General features: G+C 43.5%; 1 protein-coding gene across 3 annotated transcripts in view; it reads right to left on the bottom strand.

Annotated features, from left to right (window-relative positions):
• Positions 1-55: 55 nt before the first annotated feature.
• The window catches only part of dock11 (dedicator of cytokinesis 11), a 28,594-nt gene continuing 9,382 nt past the window's right edge, over positions 56-19,267 (bottom strand). The window contains exons 12-55 of one of the 3 annotated variants that reach the window (XM_058067136.1): positions 18,569-18,865; positions 18,380-18,502; positions 18,222-18,304; positions 18,021-18,143; positions 17,855-17,931; positions 17,000-17,184; positions 16,851-16,916; positions 15,702-15,794; positions 15,018-15,141; positions 14,793-14,905; positions 14,227-14,310; positions 14,058-14,147; positions 13,817-13,938; positions 13,675-13,744; positions 13,466-13,591; positions 13,200-13,271; positions 12,959-13,105; positions 12,802-12,885; positions 12,622-12,733; positions 12,287-12,325; positions 11,412-11,593; positions 11,162-11,275; positions 11,010-11,085; positions 10,807-10,892; positions 10,142-10,256; positions 10,013-10,079; positions 9,861-9,908; positions 9,652-9,797; positions 9,374-9,489; positions 9,076-9,213; positions 8,809-8,991; positions 8,044-8,157; positions 7,751-7,966; positions 7,494-7,551; positions 6,767-6,873; positions 6,563-6,685; positions 6,212-6,325; positions 5,851-5,997; positions 5,567-5,777; positions 4,555-4,745; positions 4,382-4,482; positions 4,034-4,172; positions 3,117-3,132; positions 56-1,801 (exon numbers count right to left, since the gene is read on the bottom strand). In XM_058067136.1, coding sequence (XP_057923119.1) covers positions 3,127-3,132; positions 4,034-4,172; positions 4,382-4,482; positions 4,555-4,745; positions 5,567-5,777; positions 5,851-5,997; positions 6,212-6,325; positions 6,563-6,685; positions 6,767-6,873; positions 7,494-7,551; positions 7,751-7,966; positions 8,044-8,157; positions 8,809-8,991; positions 9,076-9,213; positions 9,374-9,489; positions 9,652-9,797; positions 9,861-9,908; positions 10,013-10,079; positions 10,142-10,256; positions 10,807-10,892; positions 11,010-11,085; positions 11,162-11,275; positions 11,412-11,593; positions 12,287-12,325; positions 12,622-12,733; positions 12,802-12,885; positions 12,959-13,105; positions 13,200-13,271; positions 13,466-13,591; positions 13,675-13,744; positions 13,817-13,938; positions 14,058-14,147; positions 14,227-14,310; positions 14,793-14,905; positions 15,018-15,141; positions 15,702-15,794; positions 16,851-16,916; positions 17,000-17,184; positions 17,855-17,931; positions 18,021-18,143; positions 18,222-18,304; positions 18,380-18,502; positions 18,569-18,865 — 5,028 coding nt within the window. In that variant the 3' untranslated portion in view covers positions 56-1,801; positions 3,117-3,126. The remainder of the gene's footprint in view (positions 1,802-3,116; positions 3,133-4,033; positions 4,173-4,381; positions 4,483-4,554; positions 4,746-5,566; positions 5,778-5,850; positions 5,998-6,211; positions 6,326-6,562; positions 6,686-6,766; positions 6,874-7,493; positions 7,552-7,750; positions 7,967-8,043; positions 8,158-8,808; positions 8,992-9,075; positions 9,214-9,373; positions 9,490-9,651; positions 9,798-9,860; positions 9,909-10,012; positions 10,080-10,141; positions 10,257-10,806; positions 10,893-11,009; positions 11,086-11,161; positions 11,276-11,411; positions 11,594-12,286; positions 12,326-12,621; positions 12,734-12,801; positions 12,886-12,958; positions 13,106-13,199; positions 13,272-13,465; positions 13,592-13,674; positions 13,745-13,816; positions 13,939-14,057; positions 14,148-14,226; positions 14,311-14,792; positions 14,906-15,017; positions 15,142-15,701; positions 15,795-16,850; positions 16,917-16,999; positions 17,185-17,854; positions 17,932-18,020; positions 18,144-18,221; positions 18,305-18,379; positions 18,503-18,568; positions 18,866-19,267) is intronic. The other 2 variants (XM_058067134.1, XM_058067135.1) reach the window with 2 other exon arrangements.

Below are 19,267 nucleotides of genomic sequence, written 5' to 3'. Positions count from 1 at the left end.
AAATGTGTTAAGGGTATTGTATTTACGAGTTATCGAATCGACACAAAAAAATAGTATCGTCCATCTCTATTGCACACAGCCACCCACTCCCTGAAAACATGGGAAGAAACACTCAGACGTCATATCATTAAACCAACCAGTAGAAGAAAACGTTCAACTTTAAAATCACAACAACTTGGATTATATTAACAGTATTTCCTAAAAGTGAGTACATGCGTCACATTTCAGCACCAATTTTGTTACAGTACTCAAAGGCAATATTACAGTATACTATTAGTAAGTAAATGGATATACTTTAGAGCAGTTTGTAAGAGTCAACAGCCACTATTGTCAATATAGCTGGCAACACGACACAAGGTGTCTTGCCTTCAGTCAGCACGGTGGTCTGGAGCTGAATGAGTGCTGCCAACACAAGGGGAGCTGTGGTTCACACCGGGATAACCAAAGTCAAACGCGAATGAGTAGCAAAATAATTGTCTCGCCGTCAGTCAAGCATGATGGCGCTAGCGTAGTGTTCTGGCACTGCATGAGTGCTGCTGGTACTATGGGGAGCTGTGGCTCAATGTGGGTCAACATGAATTCCAACATGTAGTCTGACATTGTGAGACAGTTTTGATGGTTTTCCAACACAACAAGGAGCCCAAGCACACCTCCAAGATGACATGGCGGTCATGCATCACTAAAGCCATCATGGTACCACCATGCTTGCCAGTAGCCAAGACACCATTATCATGTACTGCTACTCACATTTCTACTCAATGAGCCACAGCTCACCGGCAGCACTTGTGCAGCCCCAGTTCTTGTGTTGTCATTTTCAGTGGCTTATACAATTATACTGCTACACAAGCTGTACAATGCCTTCTCTAAAGAATATCCAAGTAGCTGGCAGTCATGTGCAACTGCATTCAACTTCGCATTATGCTAAGACTTTTGGAGAGTCAAAATATTGCAAAGCATTCTATGTTTGTCTCAAAAATCAGGGTAGAAGCTTAAATTGATATGATTTTATTAAGAAAAATCTAATCTAATGATTTTAACATGGAACTGCACTCCTGTATGCAATAATAAAAAAAAGGAGGTTCCAGAGTGCAACATGGCGCCAAAATACACACACAGTACTTACAAACGTGGAATGAAATGTACAGCGCAGTGACACGATATGTACATTATGCACATTTTCAGTGTAGCACTTGTGAAAGACTATCAATAGTACGTGAGGGCACCAAGGCACTGCATGATTAGGTTGCCACTGTTTGCTTCGTAGCATTCCAGATCCAACCCAGGCTCTGCCTTGAGTGCCTGTTTACACGTGAAGCTGCTCTACGCTCTTTAAGCGTGACTCATGTGTTTTAGTTGCTGGCTCTTTTCCTCTTGGCCTTGGTTTAATAGCCGTAGATACGTGCTAGCATTCATCAAGAAGTATCCTGCATAGATCTGAAGGGCGATAGCGGGGAGGCATAATGGCTTTCATACCCCCTGAGGGGACCATGAGTCAGTCCTGCAATTTGTTGCCTAGCAAAAACCAAACAATTAAAAAAAAAGTGCAGTGCATTTCAGCATGACTCATGCTGCATTACATTCTTCAGCTACACATCCAATAGAAATGCAACGTGATGGCATCCTCTTGTCTTGGTAGGCAGGCAGGAAGTGGGCACGGAGTGAGGAGAGCTGCGACTCTTTAGAGTGGTGGAATATTATGATGGGGTAACAGTCAGCCGAGCTCAGCCCAGGTCCCGCTGATAGCACGGAACACGTGGAGGGAGTTTTGCAGGAGCGAGCGCATCATGCCCTCCTGGTAGATCTGAGGCAAAAAAGAAGCTCTCTCATCTCACAAGAAAGAAAAATCAGATTGTATTCATACTGCTTACATGGAGGGAGACTGTAAACAGAGGCTATCAAACACATATTGTAAAATAATAAAAGGCATGATGGTGTCAGACACTGTAAAGAAGCCGTTTGATGAGCATGCAAATGCTATACATGGTGACGCCTCACATTTGTTTGAGACCAGGCAACGAACGTCATTCTGGGGCTTTATATAGTTGCATTTAAAAAAGGTCCCCTGGTATGTCACTAACTCCTGTGTCTGACTCAGGAAGAGAAAAGCCATCTCACTGGAAGAGGGCAGCCAGAAGTGTATCAGACATCGCTACTACAGTAAACCTTGGATATATCGGATTCAATTGTTCCCACTGGTTTTGTCCGATATAAGCGAAATCCGTTATAGGAGTATACTGGAAAATGTTCGTTTTATGCATATATCGGATTTATATCCGGTATATGCGTAAATCGGATTTAATCTGTTATAAAAAGGCACTTCCTTGACTATGTTTCCAATGTACCTGGACGCGCAGGCAACGCTGCAAACGCTGCAAATGACGTCGTATAGCGGCCTGTCACGATTCGGCGAATCGGAGCGCCACGATGCGGCCATCCGATATATGCGAGGGAAATTTAATGGAAATGCATTGGAACGGGACTGGAGATTTTGTCCGAAATAGGCGAAATCCGTTATAAAAAATCCGATATATGCAATGAATTTTTATTGGAAATGCATTACAGAAAAATCGGTTCTTTTTTATCTGTCCGTTGTGAGCGAATTTCCGATATATCCGAGTCCGATATATCCGAGGTTTACTGTATGAAAACTACACGTAATATGGAAGAGGCAGGAACAGCACATTAAGTGCTTTATGTACACTATAAACCTTGCAATCCTCCATATAATCGGCATACAACGTGCTTGTGATGTGTGACTGTTTTTTTTTTCCCAACAGAATTCAACATCTAATATACTGTACAAGTAGATGCTGTAGTAATTTGTATAAGCTATAGCATGACTTTGATGTCCTAGTTCTGCAAACTACTGACTGTTTTTGAGCACTAGTCACGTTCTTGTATGTGATAGAGGGTATCTATTATGTTGAAGTGCAGAATTGTAATGTGTATGTAAAAAGTGGATAAAGTGTACAACAGCCACACACAGACAGGCACAGACACACAGAGCTCATTAGTATTAAATACTGTATACAGACAAACAAAACAGTGTGTTCCTAATTCAAAGATCAATGCTATATTTTAATTTAGGTGGTAGCGTCTTTGAACGCTCATGTTACCTGTTTTCCTTTAAAACTGAGGGACAGCACAATTTGGGAAGAGAAAGTCAGCAGTTAGTGTCAATAGATCAGAGGATGCATCAACAGCACATCATTGGAAAGGCACACAAACACACTGACACAAACTTGGGAGCAAGGATGAGTGACGCAAACACATTGGCATGGCGCTGAAAGTCCACCACGATCAGAAAGCGGAAGAGGTGGGTGGGACTTGGCGGCCAATAGAATACAATGTACTCACTAGCTCTGAACTGAGTATAAAATAAAGTTATACGCTGTGCATACACGTTGATAAAATGGAGGAATGTAATTTAGTGAACACAATGAATATATATGTACATATCTAAATGGGTAAAAAGCCATTATAATGAAGAAATATAACCTAAATGTTGATGTCAGCAGTATGAAAGAAACATTTTTCTTCTTTAATGTGCTTTTTGTCCTTCCTTCCTTTTAACTAACATACAACTTTTCATTGTTCTACACCAGGGGTCTCAAACACACGGCCCGCGGGCCAAATGTGGCCCGCAGGACACTAGTTTGAGGCCCTCACCTTGATATGAAAGTTTAATGTTAGTGCGGCCCGCGCAAGTTTGATATGGATGCTGTATGGTATCATGTACCCAGAAAAAATTATTACGTTTGATTAATGTTCATGTTAAAAGGTGAAATAACTGTTAATAGTTATCCTCCCTATCCGTGTGGAAGTGGTAAGTTTTTGGCGTTTTTTTTTTTTTTTAAACCTGATTCGGCCCAGTCTCACCCAGATCCGCGCTCCAGTGGCCCCCAAGTAAATTGAGTTTGAGATCCCTGTTCTACACCGACTACTATGGATGACATACTGAAGTGGTCAAATTCCAGCCAGACCGGAACCGGAACCTTGTGGTAGCTAGAATGAAAAACCGAGTCCTGTTTACCTGCTCATGGATGATGTCAGAGAGCTCCTTCACCATGTCTTTGAAATTAGCTTTGAGGCCCTCGTGGTACTCAAACTGGTCTTCTTTGATGAGACGCTCATTGATATCCAGAGCCATGCTGCACGACTCCACAAAACGTCTGCAAGGTTGACATTGGGAACATTTATTAGTGGAGTTATAACCTGATTTGATATGTGCTATGTAAATTTGTTCAACCTGGATAATGTTTGATATTTGGATTTAGTAGCGGAAGAAGAAGATAAATCAGAAGGATCATCAGTATGTGACTAAATATGCAGACCTGATTAGTAAAGGAATATGTGGGACATACGAATGAGCAAAGCTTGCCTGAAAATATCTTTAAGCTCTTTCACTTTCTTGCCACCAGACTGGTTGGACTTGCTGTCATGTAGGAAGGCTCTGGCATAGGCCATGGGGCCGGCGTTCACCTGGAACAATCATCACATCTGAACAAAAATTCAAATCCTTCGAGATCACCATCATCCTCCAAGATGTCGAACCTGCACAGAAACACAACCCTGCAGTTTAAGCTGCAACTGGATCATGTCCACCTCGGGGCTGGAGCACAGCTTGAGCAGCTCAGCCGTGCGGGACCTCATCTCATCGATGGCTACATCCACCGGCCGGAGGTCCACTTGCTTCTCCGTGACCACCTCCACTCGCTTCTTCACATAGGGGAAGGTGTTGGCCGCTGAAGGGGAGGCAAACCATGAGAAAAACATTCATTCGCCTACACCAGCAACAACAAACACTGCTACAATAATAAAAATACTCAATTAAATTGGACTAAATGTCTCATATTTCCATAGGCAGCATTTGTTCTGGATATTTGACCTCAAGAACAAAACAACAACAGCAAAGAAGAAGGGAAACAACTCAGCTGCTGCTCTCATATAATTAAATTTGGAGACGAATGATTGCCCAATTATGCACTCATATAAAGGCTGTGTTTCAGTTTCTTCCATACTTCCAATTATCATTTTGAGAGCAGTCAGTACCCGAATGTTGCACTTAGCACATCCCGAATGATAAATGCAGCAATGGACCCGAGCCAACGTCAACCATCACCATCTTAGCGAAATAAGGGAAAGGGAGTGGTTGTAACTCACAATTAGAGAAGGAGAGAAAGGGAAGCGGGTAAATATTGCAATCATAATTTCCGGTGTGCACGCAACAACAGTCATCGATTTGGGTTGTTCTACTCGCTCTCTTCCTGTGTGTGTCACAACTCCTTAAACGTGCATTTTGGAACTAAAAGGTGCACTTAAAAGCCTTTAATCGACGATGTTGGATGGCGAAATTGCCCAGCTGTTCAATTCAGATACAGAAGATGAGGACTTTGATGGATTTGATGGTTTTGCTTCTGTTGCGTGTAGTACTAGGGGGTTCGTCCCTACAGTAGTTCACCCCAGAACTATTAAAGTTGAGGGCATTGCCACCTGAACGGACAGTTGGAAGAAGCATTTTACGTGTGGGTTAAGAACAGGAACTTCACAGCTCCAAAGTTCATACTTGTGAGCACGGTTTTCCTCTTGCACTGCTCCTCCACGCCACCGTGCTTCTTGCCCGACAGCGTGTACGGCGTCTCAAACACAAAGCGGTTGATGTTATGGCACTTCTCAAAGTCCGTCTTTTTCTCCGGTGCCTCCTTCTCTTCAAAGTAGGGCTTTACGAAGGTCACCTGAATGTAGGCAAACTTGGGGTCCAGGTCTTTGGGGTTGACCTGCGGGCCACAAGAGCAACATGACTTGGACATTATGACATGGAAATTCATGACTTAAACAAGCAAAACGCACCTTATTTGAGTCTTGAATGATCTTGACGTTTTCAGGCCCAAACTTTTCCCCGTAGAGGGTCAAAAGTCGCTGGGAGATTTCAGACAGGCCAGTGAGTTTGGGCTCCTTATAAATGTACTCCTTCCCATCCTCCTCCTCAAAGAAGCCCTGCGCAACACACACACACACACGCTTGTACACCACAAAATCCTCAATGAATGAACTCAAGGTATAAAGTTCTTATTTTTTCTAAAACAACGACCAATCTTGAGTAATACAAGCTAAATGAATAAAAGGTGTAATGTAACTCCCGATGGGATCCTCTGGGGTCCCTTTCATTTAAGACCATTTACATTATAATAATAATAATAGTAAAATCTACCTGTCCATAGAAGGCAACTCTGAAGTAGGTTCCGAGCAGCCTGCGACCTGATTGGATCACCTCCATGATCTTGTTGTAGGCTCTATGCAGCGTGTCATATAGTCGGCTCAATTTCTGCAGAACATAAAATTGAAAAAAAATATGAAAATGTTGCATGTCTTGACTACAATGACAATGAAGCTTTTGCACTTGTGCAAATGTTTCTGTTGACATTGTCTAAAATCAGCACTTCTTAGTAATAAGAACACGGTCGAGAAGAATGCTTGTTGACCACCTCCTTAAGCAGCATCGACTCGGGCAGGTGCCACTGTAGCATATGATGACATAAGCATAACATCCCAGCACTGCTACCTCATAATCGTGACGCTTCTCATAACACGGGATCACCAGTTTGGCGATATGAGTGATGAGCTCATAGCGCTCAGCTTTCCACAGAGCTTCTACGCACACCTCCAGATGCTCCACCAGGATTTCCTAATAAACAAAATGAAAAAGGGAAAATTTTATTTATTTTCTTGGCGTATCCAATGATGGTTGGATGATTTGAGCAAGAACCTCGGTGTAATAAATATCTTGCATCCCTGTGTCTTCCTTCATGGCGGCCTCCTCGTCAATGTTCAGCGTGACCTTTTTGAAGGCAGCAAGCCCGCTGGGGAACAACTCTGAGCAGAGACAAAGAATCAGGGATTTGTTTGGGATTTTTTGGAATTTTTTAATTTGTGAATGTGTCTCCTAGAGCAGTGATTTTTCAACCACTGTGCCACGGCACACTAGTGTACCTTGAGAAACCGTCAGGTGTGCCGTGAGGAATTACCTAATATCACTTTTTATAATTAGCATTTATTAATCATCAAATATTATGTTAATAGCCAATAGTATACATGGACCCATATCTACTAAGCCAAGTTCGTTTTTGATTCAAACTAAATTTCAAGACTGGACAGACGAAAAACTGGCAATACAGAGTTATTCCAACAAGTGAAAGAAAAATTTGGGGAAGCCGGTATCACGTGATGTTGATGTTTACGTTTTACTGGGCATGCCCTATTGATTATTCTGTTTGATTTTCACGGCGCATTTTTGGTTAGTGGTGTGCCACAAGATTTTTCCAATCTAAAAAACGTGCCGCGGCTCAAATAAGATTGAAAAACACTGTCCTAGAGGTAGTTATGAGCCTCAGCTGCCACCCCAGCCAATCAGTGCAAAGTTTATTATATTTTGCATGTGTTTCTAACAATTTTAATCTGCTGCCTTTGGCGTCAGTGGAAACAGGGAATCTTACTTTTCCTGTGCAGGTACTCCGCAACCAGTGCAGCCACATGAACATAGCACATCGCCGCCTGAGGAAATGATAAACAATGACAATTACATGAGCAGGAAAGCAAACAAACCGGTAATAGAGCCAAATATTCAAACAATTACTGAAGAATAGGAGTGTAACAGTATGCCATACTTATGATTATGTATGCCGATATTCCGTATGGGAAAATCAGCTGGCTAACATTGCCCGATAATGAAATACTGAGGTGAGGTTTGTACCTCTGAGAGGTCATTATTCTTGAGGTGTGAGCGCGCCATGCTGTCCAACCAAGTCCGTCTCAGCTCGGGAGTGCTAGCATAGGACCGGGCCAGGCTGTATTGCAGGTCCAGCAACATTTCCGGGTCTTTCTCGTGCTCCCTCATCTGGGCAGTGGCCATCAGCACCGTGCGGATGCGCTTCGTTAGACCCTTTACTTCCGAGGGAAACACTGTGGACTACATTTAAAGCCAACTCTTGAATGTGCTTGCTTGCGAACAAACAATGAAGCAAGACAAGAGCGTGCTCATGTTACCTTCATTGCTTTGTCGCTGTTTGCAAAGTTATTGATGATTGAGAGTGACTCCTGGAAGCGTGAGCTACCGTTGAGCGCTACGTCGGAGATCAGCTGGCTCACAGCAATGATGATCTGTTGAGGAAGTGTAGGTAAAAGTCGGGGGGGGGGGGGGGCGAATATATATATTATATATATATATTTTACACGTGACAGTCCATTTGTACACATATATTTTTACACATATTTTACACATAAAAGTGTCATGCAGTCTGCTATACGTGCACTTTGAGATCATTTATTTGATGTAAAGTGCATTATAAACTTATTATTATTATTATTATTATTACGACCAGTCCAGGTGTACCCCGCCTCTCGCCCCAAGAAGCTGGGATAGGCTCAGCACCCCCGCAACCCTCGGAGGATAAATGGTAGAAAATGAATTATTATTATTATCATTATTATTATTATTACGACCAGTCCAGGGTGTACCCCGCCTCTCGCCCCAAGACAGCTGGGATAGGCTCCAGCACCCCCGCGACCCTCGTGAGGGTAAGCGGTAGAAAATGAATGTATTATTATTAATATTATTACGAAATTGATAAAACAGCTACTTCAACCATCAAAAGGTTGGCTCAAGCCATGATGCCAGGTTGTATGTTGAGTTTAAATGAAATATTTTGGAAAGAACAGGCGGGCCATATTCAAATACTTGGCGGGCCGGATGTGGCCCCCGGGCCGTAGTTTGCCCACCCCTGTCCTAGGCTGTGCCAGCTTGAGCTCTACCTGAAGGTGCGTGCGCAGGAAGGTCTTCCTCTTGGTGTACTCGTAGTTGTTCCTCATGAGCAGGTAGAGCAGCGCAGAGGCCTCGGCTCTCAGGGACGCCATCTTGGAGACACAGCACTTGAGCACCTCGCAGCACAGAAGCTCGCAAAGGGTCACACGACCTTTGAACAGCACTGAAGGGAACTGCCGAGTTACATCAGTGTGTTAGAGTCCAATTTCATAAATTTCTACAACCCTGCTTGGATGCCTCTGTGTGCTTTAAACAACCTTGTTCATAAACGCTCGCAGGGCAGCAAACACGTGCCTGAGAGCGGATTCGGATTGGCTCACTTTGAGGAAGGTCAGGTACACGTCAAACACCTTTCTCATCAGTGGGTTGTGACCGTCACTGTCCAGCAGCTGGGTCTGACAAGGACACAGAATAAAATATTGGTTTAGAGTTTCCACACAGCACACGTTAAACAAGATACAGGAAGTATTATTGTACGTAAACAACACAAAATCAGCTGCTTACTGCTGCATCATTTCTTTAAAAAAACAACCTTGGTAATAAGTGTGCACTCACCTTAAAATACTGGGTGAAAAGCGAAAGGACATCCAGAACACTTAGGCAAACCTCAGTGGAGATGTTACCCTCAAGCACAGCCTGATGATGGATTTCTGCTTCAGATGGCCCCGTCCCTGCATCACACATATGTGTTAAGTGACTTCAAAGAGTTCAGTTTATTGTGTTGGTTTTTGAGGTTACACACATATCAATGAAAAATGGAAAAGTCAAGCAAACATGAGTCAACATGCCCATACTAAATACATGAGTCCAATGAAACAAACGGTGTGCCGCACCTATGTTGAGAGTGAGTGAGGCCTCCATGGTGTTAAACTGGTTTATTTTGGTATGAAGGCCACTGGCACGGTTGCAGCGCATTGCCGGCATGGTCTGCGACTTTCTGTCAGGCGAAAACAGCTTGGACATGCACATCTCCTGACTCCTAAGAAACATACAATAATAATTAGTATTCAAATTTCAGACTAAGAAAAGTGTGATATCTCACCGGGTGATGTTCCTCTTTCCAACGTAACGAAATTGAACCAGACAGGTCCTGGAAGCAAATGGAAAAAGAGTGGGAATATCAGTAAGGAAGTTTGCTTATGCAAATAATAAACCGTTTAGTATAATGTGTTAAGTCACATTAAGGCTTCTCACTCAAGCAAACTGAGGAAGTTCATGATGTCTTGGGGGCTGACTTTGTTCCAGTAGGCCATTAAAGTATCTGTAGACAAAGATCAGTTTATTTTCCAATTGTAATTGTCAGTAGAAGGTTCGTGCACCCACCCTCTGACATAGACTTTGCCACGTGCAGGAAGGCAAAGAGGAGGCCCCTGATCTCGTAGGGGCCCAGACGGCCGACAGGGGCCCCGGGACTGCTGCTGATAGTGGAGCCGCGTCTCTGCAGTCGCAAAAAAATGTGATACGTTAACTTGATGCTGCAGTTTTGAATGCATTCATTCATTTTAGTGAATTAATAAAGCAAGGTAGTGTTTTGTTTTGCATTGTCACCATAAACAGTTGAGAAGTATTGCATAAGTATTCCATGCCCTGCTGAATCCATTATAAAAAAAAAGGTATGATCTCATCACTCACATCGCCAAACTGGTGTCTCCAGTGTCAAGCTACTCCAGTGCGAATGAAATGGACCGTTTTCTTACACTGCATCCATTTATAAAATATTTATGAATTAACTAAATATTATGCACACACTTTTAAATTATATGTTTGTATGATATACTTACAAAATCAGCAGGGAAGTAAATCAACAAAGTTGTATCGGTGGATCATTAATCTGCCCTCAAAACAGAAGCCAGGATGCAAAATATATTCATAAAGTGTATGCCTCCTTTGATTAATTTTTAACCAATGTTTAAGAGCTTATTCAAAGCATGAGTAAATATAAGGCAGATGTCACCAGAGCAACGTCGTGTCTATTAAAATGGCCACACCTCAATGCTATCTGGCGTCCCAGGATCCATAAACAGAGAACCTCTGGAGTCCTCCCTCCTCACGTGGCCGTTAAGGGTGGGCGGGCCTGGATGCAATGAATCAATCACTCATTTTTTTCCAGCACTATGATCAGCTACACCCTCTAAATTATCTATTGAGTGGCTAACTGGTGTTTCGGAGACACCGGTGTCCCTTGACTCACCGTGATCTCGCTCTATGGCAGTGCTGATTCTCCTGTTGTCTGTAGAACTGTTTGACATGAGGTCATCTCTGGAGCCCTGCAAGCAAAAAGGTTTTTGCTCAAATAAACAATAAATATGGTTGTGGATTCAAAGAAGGTCACGAGGGACTCACATTGAGGACATGTCCGGGGCTGGAGATGTATGGTTGGGCGGACAACTGCTTCAAGTTTTGATAAAGCAGCTCAAAGAGAGGGAGGTAGAGCAAACATATCCTGGCCTGCTGGTTCTAGAAAAACAGATCGCAACTTGGCATTAGCAGGCGTGCATGACAACCTCTGCTGTTTTCTTAAGGGCAGTGAATGCATCATCAAACTCATCATTAAAGTATACAATGAGGATTTCAGTGGGTCCATGTCATCCACCTTGAAGGCTGTGTAGCGGTCATCCATGGCATGTTTGATCAGTAGGTTCTTGAGCACGCTCACAGCAAGCTGCCGGACCTCGGGCCCCTGCTGCAGGGTCGCCGCCACCTCGCGGAGCAACATGCCTACCAGGAAGTGGTTGCGGCAGTACTCTTCAGTCAAGCTGAACTCCAGACTCTGCTCTGTGGTCAGGCAAAAACAGGAAGTGTCAATCTTTGAATACAATAGTACAAAATTAATATGTTTACAAGGTGAAACTTTAGCTTTCTTTGTCACTCATATTAATCCAATATCCAATCATTTGACTTAAGTCAATTTTATTTCATTCATTTGAAAAGAAATTGCTCCCATGATGCAAATAATTTTACTTAGTACATGAGTTTTCAAAACTAACTACTACTGTGAAATTGACTTAAATGGTTGTTTCCTCATAGAAAAAAAAAGAATAAGGACAAAGGGGGTTTATTATATATTTCCTCATGCAGGAAATGTATAATTTTCTACATTTGTGCAGTACGCAAAAGGTAATAAATGAGCAGAAATCAAAGAGAAGCGACTGTGTGCAATGCCACCATATAATGTTGTGTTAATATCAAAACAGGCAGCGCATCCTGGGAAGGTACCCCACTGGTAATCTCCATCTCTAATGATAGTGACATACAAAACAGACAGAGAGACAAGTGCAGGAGAAAGAGCTTGAACTCATGAATAGAGTCAATTACTCATTGAGACTGTGAGTATATTCCCACAGAAGCGAGGCTCCTAACTTGAGTAATAGCGCCATGCACCGGACATGTGGTTAATGGAAGGCAGTGCAGCGCAGAGGGCAGGAGGAGGCGCCGGGAGTGGCGGATGGTGCCGTGAGCGTCACCTACCTACAGGGCCAAAAAGCTCCGTCGCATACGGAATAAAATCTGACCACAAGCAAAAAGGGGTGGGGGGGTACAAATAAAGTAACTGGGGGTGAAACGATGCATGCAGCATTTACATTACATGTCAACATTACGATTGTGACTACAGCCTGGCTGCATCATTTGGGCCGCATGTGCAATCAAATGCAAATTTTATTGCAATGGATTGTACACAAGTCCCTTATGAAGTGGCCAGTTGAACTGTTAAGAGAGGATCAGTGTTGGGGGGGGTGCGAAAAAAGGGAGCAGTGCTGTGGGTAGTCTTTAGAAAGGGTTAGCATACCCAGCAGCTAGCTCACCTTGCACTCTCTGCAGCTTGGTGCGCCCAAATGCCATGGGCAGGTTCAGGGGGATGAAATGCTCGTGGTTGCACACCACCATCAGAAAGTCAAACTTCATTTCGGTCAGGACCTGTGGCCAACAGTCGAGCATGAGCGTATTCTGAAAGGATAAATCAATCTTTTTGTTTGCGAGTGCACCTTTGGATCTTTGAGAGTGAAGTGGCACATGTAGTGGTTGACCAGAGTAAAAGCAAACCCCCTGTTCATGAAGGTCAGGCACCTCTAAGGGAGAAGGAAGGAGAGCATCGAATAAGTAAAGCTGCAGATTACCTCCATGTGCAATTGACCTGCTCACCTTGATGAAATTGGCTAAGCTCAGGTTGATGCAGCGTGCTTCCTCTGGGATCTCCATGTGGCGAACGGTGATGTGAGGCATGATGGACAGGACCAGGGACTGCAGAGCCTGGTAGAACGTGTCCGGGAAGCGCTGGGCCCTCGGCATCTGAGATGAGATTGGTGGAGGCCAGGTCAAGCAATTAAAGAGCACAAATGACTTGCAATGCAACTGATTGTATTTGCCAATACTAAACACCAACCTTCATGCGGTTCTCCTCTTGCAGGTACTGGGCCATGGATTTCGCCATTGTTTCAAGGAAGAACCATGAGTACTATAAACAAAGATGTTCAATTTAAATGGAATCGGGATTTTATCCTCATGAAAAATGTTAAGTTTGTGCATAAGAGTCAGTTGGGGTAGGTTCCAGCTGGTCCAGCGATATAGAAAATGAATGAACACAGTGGCTGCATTGAAGCCATCTTATTGGCAAGTGTTCCACCTGCTGTTCACTATTAGTACTACAACCTTGAGCAGCTTGTTGCTGGTGTTGAAATCTGCCGTCTGCTTGAGAATGGCTGTGACTGCCGTAGCTAGCACCTCGTGGGTGTACGCAGTGTTTCCAGTTGCAGGTTTTTTGGACACAAACACATACTGAGAAGAGAGAGAGAGCAAGAAAAAAATACATAAGAAGTTTATTGTTTGTGGGAAATAGACGCTTGTGGGAAGCCAGATACCTTGACAAAAGAACGCAGGTAGTTTTCCAGGCCTTCCTCGTGACATTTCGAGACTACATGTATGATAACACTGCATGGACACAGAAAGCATTGATCACTATTAAATGAAAACATCATTCAAAGAAATGATCCACTGACTGACCGAAGAGAGTTGACGGCAATCTGCTGGGCTTCTTTGGTGGCAGCTGAGAGCACCTCAAACAGCTGCATTAGCACCATGGGCAGGAAATTGACCATGACGTGCGTCTCCATGGCATGCAGGCACTGAGAATGGAAGGATGATCATGTGATACAGTCATTTTTAATGCCCACGACCCGAGTGAGGATAAGCGACATAGAAAATTAATGGATTGTTTGAGCACATGATCCCCACTGCCTCTGACCTTCAGGTATTTTATAAGGTCTGCCTGGTTGTCTTCTGATGTGGTTCTCATGAGTTGACAATGCAGGAAGAACTTGTGGAGATGTAGGTCCTGTGGAGGAAACCACACTTGTGTTGCCATGCAAATAGAAGAATCTTTCACTAATGCTTTGAAGAACTGATCGTTTCACCTGAGCATATATTGTTGATGCAACGCGGCTTCTCATTTTGAACAGTGGCTTTGCATTTTCCACCCACTTGATATCCGGCTGCGACTGTGCAAATGTGACGAGAAGGCCAGAAGTGTTATTTATCATCACAACAATCCTGTAACATTAAAGACCTGTTGAGCTCATTTTCAACCCATTGTATTGATTTGTGGACTCCTATAGAGGAGCTACACACAATAACCTACACACAATAACCATTCATGTTCAGAAAAACAGTCCCGTGTGAAATGCCGTTGACAGATGAAAATATTATTCTCTTGTAGGGAATCACCAACTCCAATAACTCCTGCCTGAGCTTGCCTTGTAGAAAGATTTCCATAAACAGAGAAGCAGAGCTTGGAGAAGGCTGGGGGAAGTAGAGATTGTGGGAGTGCCGAGACACGCCCGCCATGTGTGACATCACACACTTTCAGTTTTACAACGCCCTCTGAAACCCAACGTTTTGAGCAATTCCAAAATTCTTTCAGGGCTCATTTCCAAATATGCAAACCTATTTATATCTGAAACTTTGTCATCGTTTAACGTACCTTTCTGGTGTCCTGACAGAGGTATCCAGGAGGCAGGATTGCAGCTACAGGTAGCTGGAGCTCCGTGGACTGCATCCTGCCATCTTTCAGCAGAGGCAACCACGAGTAGCCCACTAGCACCACACAAAAGGCAGAACATCATACAGATATCATACTATTGATACATCATACATCCACTATTTGCCTGTTTTAAATAATATTAAATCATTATAATAGAATAAATACCCAGTGACTCTACAGCCTCTCTCTTCTTGCTGCTGGCTTTGGTGTTTGACTCACAGCTGATGTGGTAAAAACTGAAGAGGATGTGGTGCTTTTCATGCAAGTGGACCGGCAAATCCATCTTTATCTGCAGGGAGAAGCTTGATGTTAGCGAATTAACACCATGGCAACGCTTCCTCTTTCGGTGTGCACACATGATGCAATCTACATATTTTCCACAAGAGAACAGCCCCAGCTAGGATATGCATTTATCCCTGTTGCAGGAAATAACATTATTTAGCTTTATTCCCCTAGAAAATAGAACAGAATGACATGGATGCAGAACATGACTCAACAACTTATGAGCAAGTCAAATGCGTCTCCCTGATGGGTTCGTAAACATTTTTATGTGTTTTTCCTCATTACTTGAGTGCATGTCAGTGTATTTAAAAGAGGGATCAGTGGAGGCGGGGGGATCTCTTAAGATTGTAATTGTTTTCCTTGGGGGGGCCCATATGGACCCCCTCAGCCATGCCATCCTGACTTTACCTCTTTCACTGTGCCGCTATAAGAGATTAATTGGATTATTTCAGTGACTACATGGCAGTTCTAAAAAAAATGTGGCTCAAAGATCCTTCAAACTCATTTCCTATACAGTGGCTTAGTAAATTAAACGTTTTTAAACATGGGGGGTGGGGTGCACCTCACCTCATCGTAGAATTCTGGACTTTGGTTGTGGTGCAGGACAGCTGCGTAGGCGCTGCTGGTGAAGATGGAGTCTCCTGGTTTGCCGTAAATGAGCTGAAATACAAACATTGTCACCCTGGTTGCATGAATTACCAGTGTTCTTCTTCAGCGGTGAAAGAACAATAATGATCAGTTGAGTGAAACTGTGATGGACTCAAGTTGGGATTAGATGTGCACACTGCAGGAGGAGCAGCCTGCTTCATTTTCCGCGTCTTAAGAATGTGAAAGAGGTGGCGGACTGGCGGGGGGGGGGATTAGATAAGATGTCTTAGATGAAAACAGACTGGGTCATACCGTCATGGAAAAACAGCAGAGCCAAGGGCAGAGACAGGGGCACTAAGATGGGAGGCTTGATTGCAGGGTTTTAGCAGCATGAGGGTGGGGGGTGTGGGTGGGTACAGTTGCGGCCATATATTTTACAGAATCTTCCAGTGTGTACATGAATAAAAACAACACAATGGGGGCAGCTTTTATCACCACTATCTAGGAACTGTCCTAACTTTTCAACCCCATATGGCGCCCCTGTTCATATAATGAATATAATCTCATAAGCGAGGGGTGCTTAGGCAGCTCCATCCTCCATCCTGGTTGGAAGAGAAAAGCAACATATTGTGCTTTGCTGGCTGTTTCGCACCACAAATAACATGAGACATGTGGCCAGGGAGAACAGGAGAGGAACTTACACTGACCCTTCATTTCCCTTCTTAAAGCAGCAGACATAATAACCAGCTTTTGCTTCTTCCCTTTCCTTCCCCACCCCTATTTCTTTTCGCATCAACGAGGAACATGCATGAAACGCATGTCAAAACAAACTTGCAGCAGCATGCATTTTATTTTGCACTCGATAAGATACGATTTGGAGTTCACCCATATTTATTTTAGTTTGCATTCACACTTGTTTTAAGTCAAGTCTGGACCACAAAATTAAAACCACACTTGCAGGCAGACTGACACCCATACCTCAGGTAGCCTCGTTCCACTTGTTTAGTGCAGGGTTGGGATGATTGCTTTCACACTTGACCAAACAAACCATAATCACAGTTCCTTTTAACCGATTCAAACAGGAAAAGTGTGAATCGTCTAAAATAATTGCATTCTGATGAATCTTACCTTTAAAGGGGTTGCACCTTCTTCATCTGAATCCAAAAACTGTATACAAACTGCAATGTTTCTTGCCTACCAGAGAGGAAAAACAACAACTTTTAACCACCAATAATTTTTGTAAACATGCAAACAGCTCAATTGCGAGTCCCAAACACCTTAGTGAAGCTCTTCTGGTTGTCGTATTTGAGTTGCAGAGGGTAGATGTAGAGCTGGTTCTTGTATGTAGTGAAGGGGTAGTTGTACTTCGCCTCATCGGGGAGAAACTCCTCCACTTCCACGGCCACACGCTCGCAGCTTTCCTCAAATGGCTTCACGGGAATGTAAGAAGAGGTCACAGTGTCTGTGGAGTGAAGTAGCAAAGTTGTCATGCTTGGTTCAGTTACATGGAATTCATTTGCTGTGTTAGTATGCTTTGTTTGGTCAAGTGTGACAGCGTTCCATGACAAAAATACCACCGTGAATATGAAGCCAAACACCAAAATGTCTACAAAACATCCGCACCACCATTGGCGACACGGACAAAGTGGATGCAGGTTGTCTTTTTGAATTGGGCATGTCTTTTTGAACACCAGTAATTGTTGCATGGCACAAAACAGCATGAACTTTACATGAAATTACAGAATCATCTTTTCCAGATGTTGCTGAAAACCTTTTCTCTGAAGCATGACCTAAAGATTTCTCCCAATTTAACCATAAAAAACAAAAAGACATGTAGGTTTGCAAATGCAAACTAATATATTTCATGTGTGCATGGTCTCCTCTTTAATTGCAGTACACAACTTCCCGTGAATACACAGACTGCATACTACTTCTGCTGCATGGGTAAACCCAACAAAACAACTGATTTTTAGATTGTGTTGCAGCATTCCGGGCAAAGGTGTAACCACCTTTGCAGACTTCAATGGAGTTTCTTATCTGTTTCGGATAAGCCCGTGCATGGCACAGTGAGACATGTTGTAAAATAGTCTAAGGGGAAAATGGCGCGGGGATGTTTAGAAATGTTTACATACTTGAGAAGTCGGGTGGGACACACTCAATAGTGACATTCAGCTGTCCAGGGATGGTCTGAAGCTTGCTCTTCTCTGGTCTGATTCAAGACAGACGTTTATTTTAGGCACAATTTGAGGGATAAATCTGCAGGAGCACGGTAATAGCAGGGCAGTGTCCGTGACTCACTTCCTGATGTCAGCCAGCTGCTTGAGGAGGTCATCAGTGGAGATTTTGCTGCTCTCCTGCCGGTAGAGGGGGGAAAACTTCCCATCCATGTCGAGGCTTCCTTGAGCGTCCTTAAACACCTGTCTGCATGGAGACACAGTGAAGCAACATTGCTCATCAGAATCCCTTTTTGTTGCTCTTGACAATCTGTTCCTGTCTCACTTAGCAGCCCAAGCAAAAGGCATCCTGTACTGGCCAAGACGCTGACATGTCTGTTTGGCTGCCTTGAGGACCTTCTGTGCAGTCTGAGCAGAAATGGAAGAAGTCAGTCAGTGCGGAGCATTATGAAATGTTCTCTTTGACGAGGGACAAACACAGACTTTGCTGATGTCAGAGGTCTTCATGTATGGCTCGGCACAGTGGGTGATGCCATTCTGCAACACCTTCTCCACACGTGCCACCAGAAAGATGTCAGCATGTGGGTTGGTGACTGAAAAGATGGCCTTGGACAGAAAAAAAAGCACTTTGAAGCATTGGTCTGCAGTAAGGCATCACAACAAAGATTTTACCTGTGTAGGAAAGTGCAGCAGAGTCGCTGACACCCTTTGAAGAACAGGCAGGCCATTCCCCCTCCCGGCATCGCCGCTCATTAAAGCCCTGCCTCCACCAACACCAACACCACCTCCCCCGCTTCCACCTCCTCCTCCTCCTCCTCCCTCAGAGTCTGAGCAAGGCGAGAGCTGACCCGAAGTGTCGGTCAGCATTTCCCTCACGCAGGGCGGGTTGAGGTCAACGTGGAAGTCAGCAGAGATCTTACAGTTCTTGGAGATGTCAAAAAGCGCCAGGCTGATGAAGAACGGCTCCACCTGAGACCAAAATTCAGTCATATTGAAATGTATTTAAATAATCCTTAATTTTTAGACATATTAATTTATTATTATAGATTTTTTTAACTGTTTTCACACAAAACAACGCAATTCTTGCACATGCTACTTTTTAGCTGCTGTTTTAGCTGAACCAGATGCAATTTTGTTTTTACATGTGTATTTGAAATGAAAATAAGTCAGATATTTTGCATTAAAACTGGCTAACAAAAGATTGTGATGGTAATTTGCCTACTTACTGTTCTTATCCAACATGACTTATAAAGGCAGCTAAATTCTTCACTTTATATTTGCTGCACATTGCTTTCTTTCCCTGAAGAGCCGAGGTATCCAAACTTTTTTCGGGGCCGCATACTAAATATCAAATGTATGTCTGCTTTATGC

The sequence above is a fragment of the Doryrhamphus excisus genome, chromosome 3 (assembly GCF_030265055.1).
Source record: "Doryrhamphus excisus isolate RoL2022-K1 chromosome 3, RoL_Dexc_1.0, whole genome shotgun sequence".
Taxonomy (NCBI): domain Eukaryota; kingdom Metazoa; phylum Chordata; class Actinopteri; order Syngnathiformes; family Syngnathidae; genus Doryrhamphus; species Doryrhamphus excisus.
The sequence above is the reverse complement of the archived record's forward strand: the minus strand, read 5'-3'. Positions and strand labels throughout refer to the sequence as shown.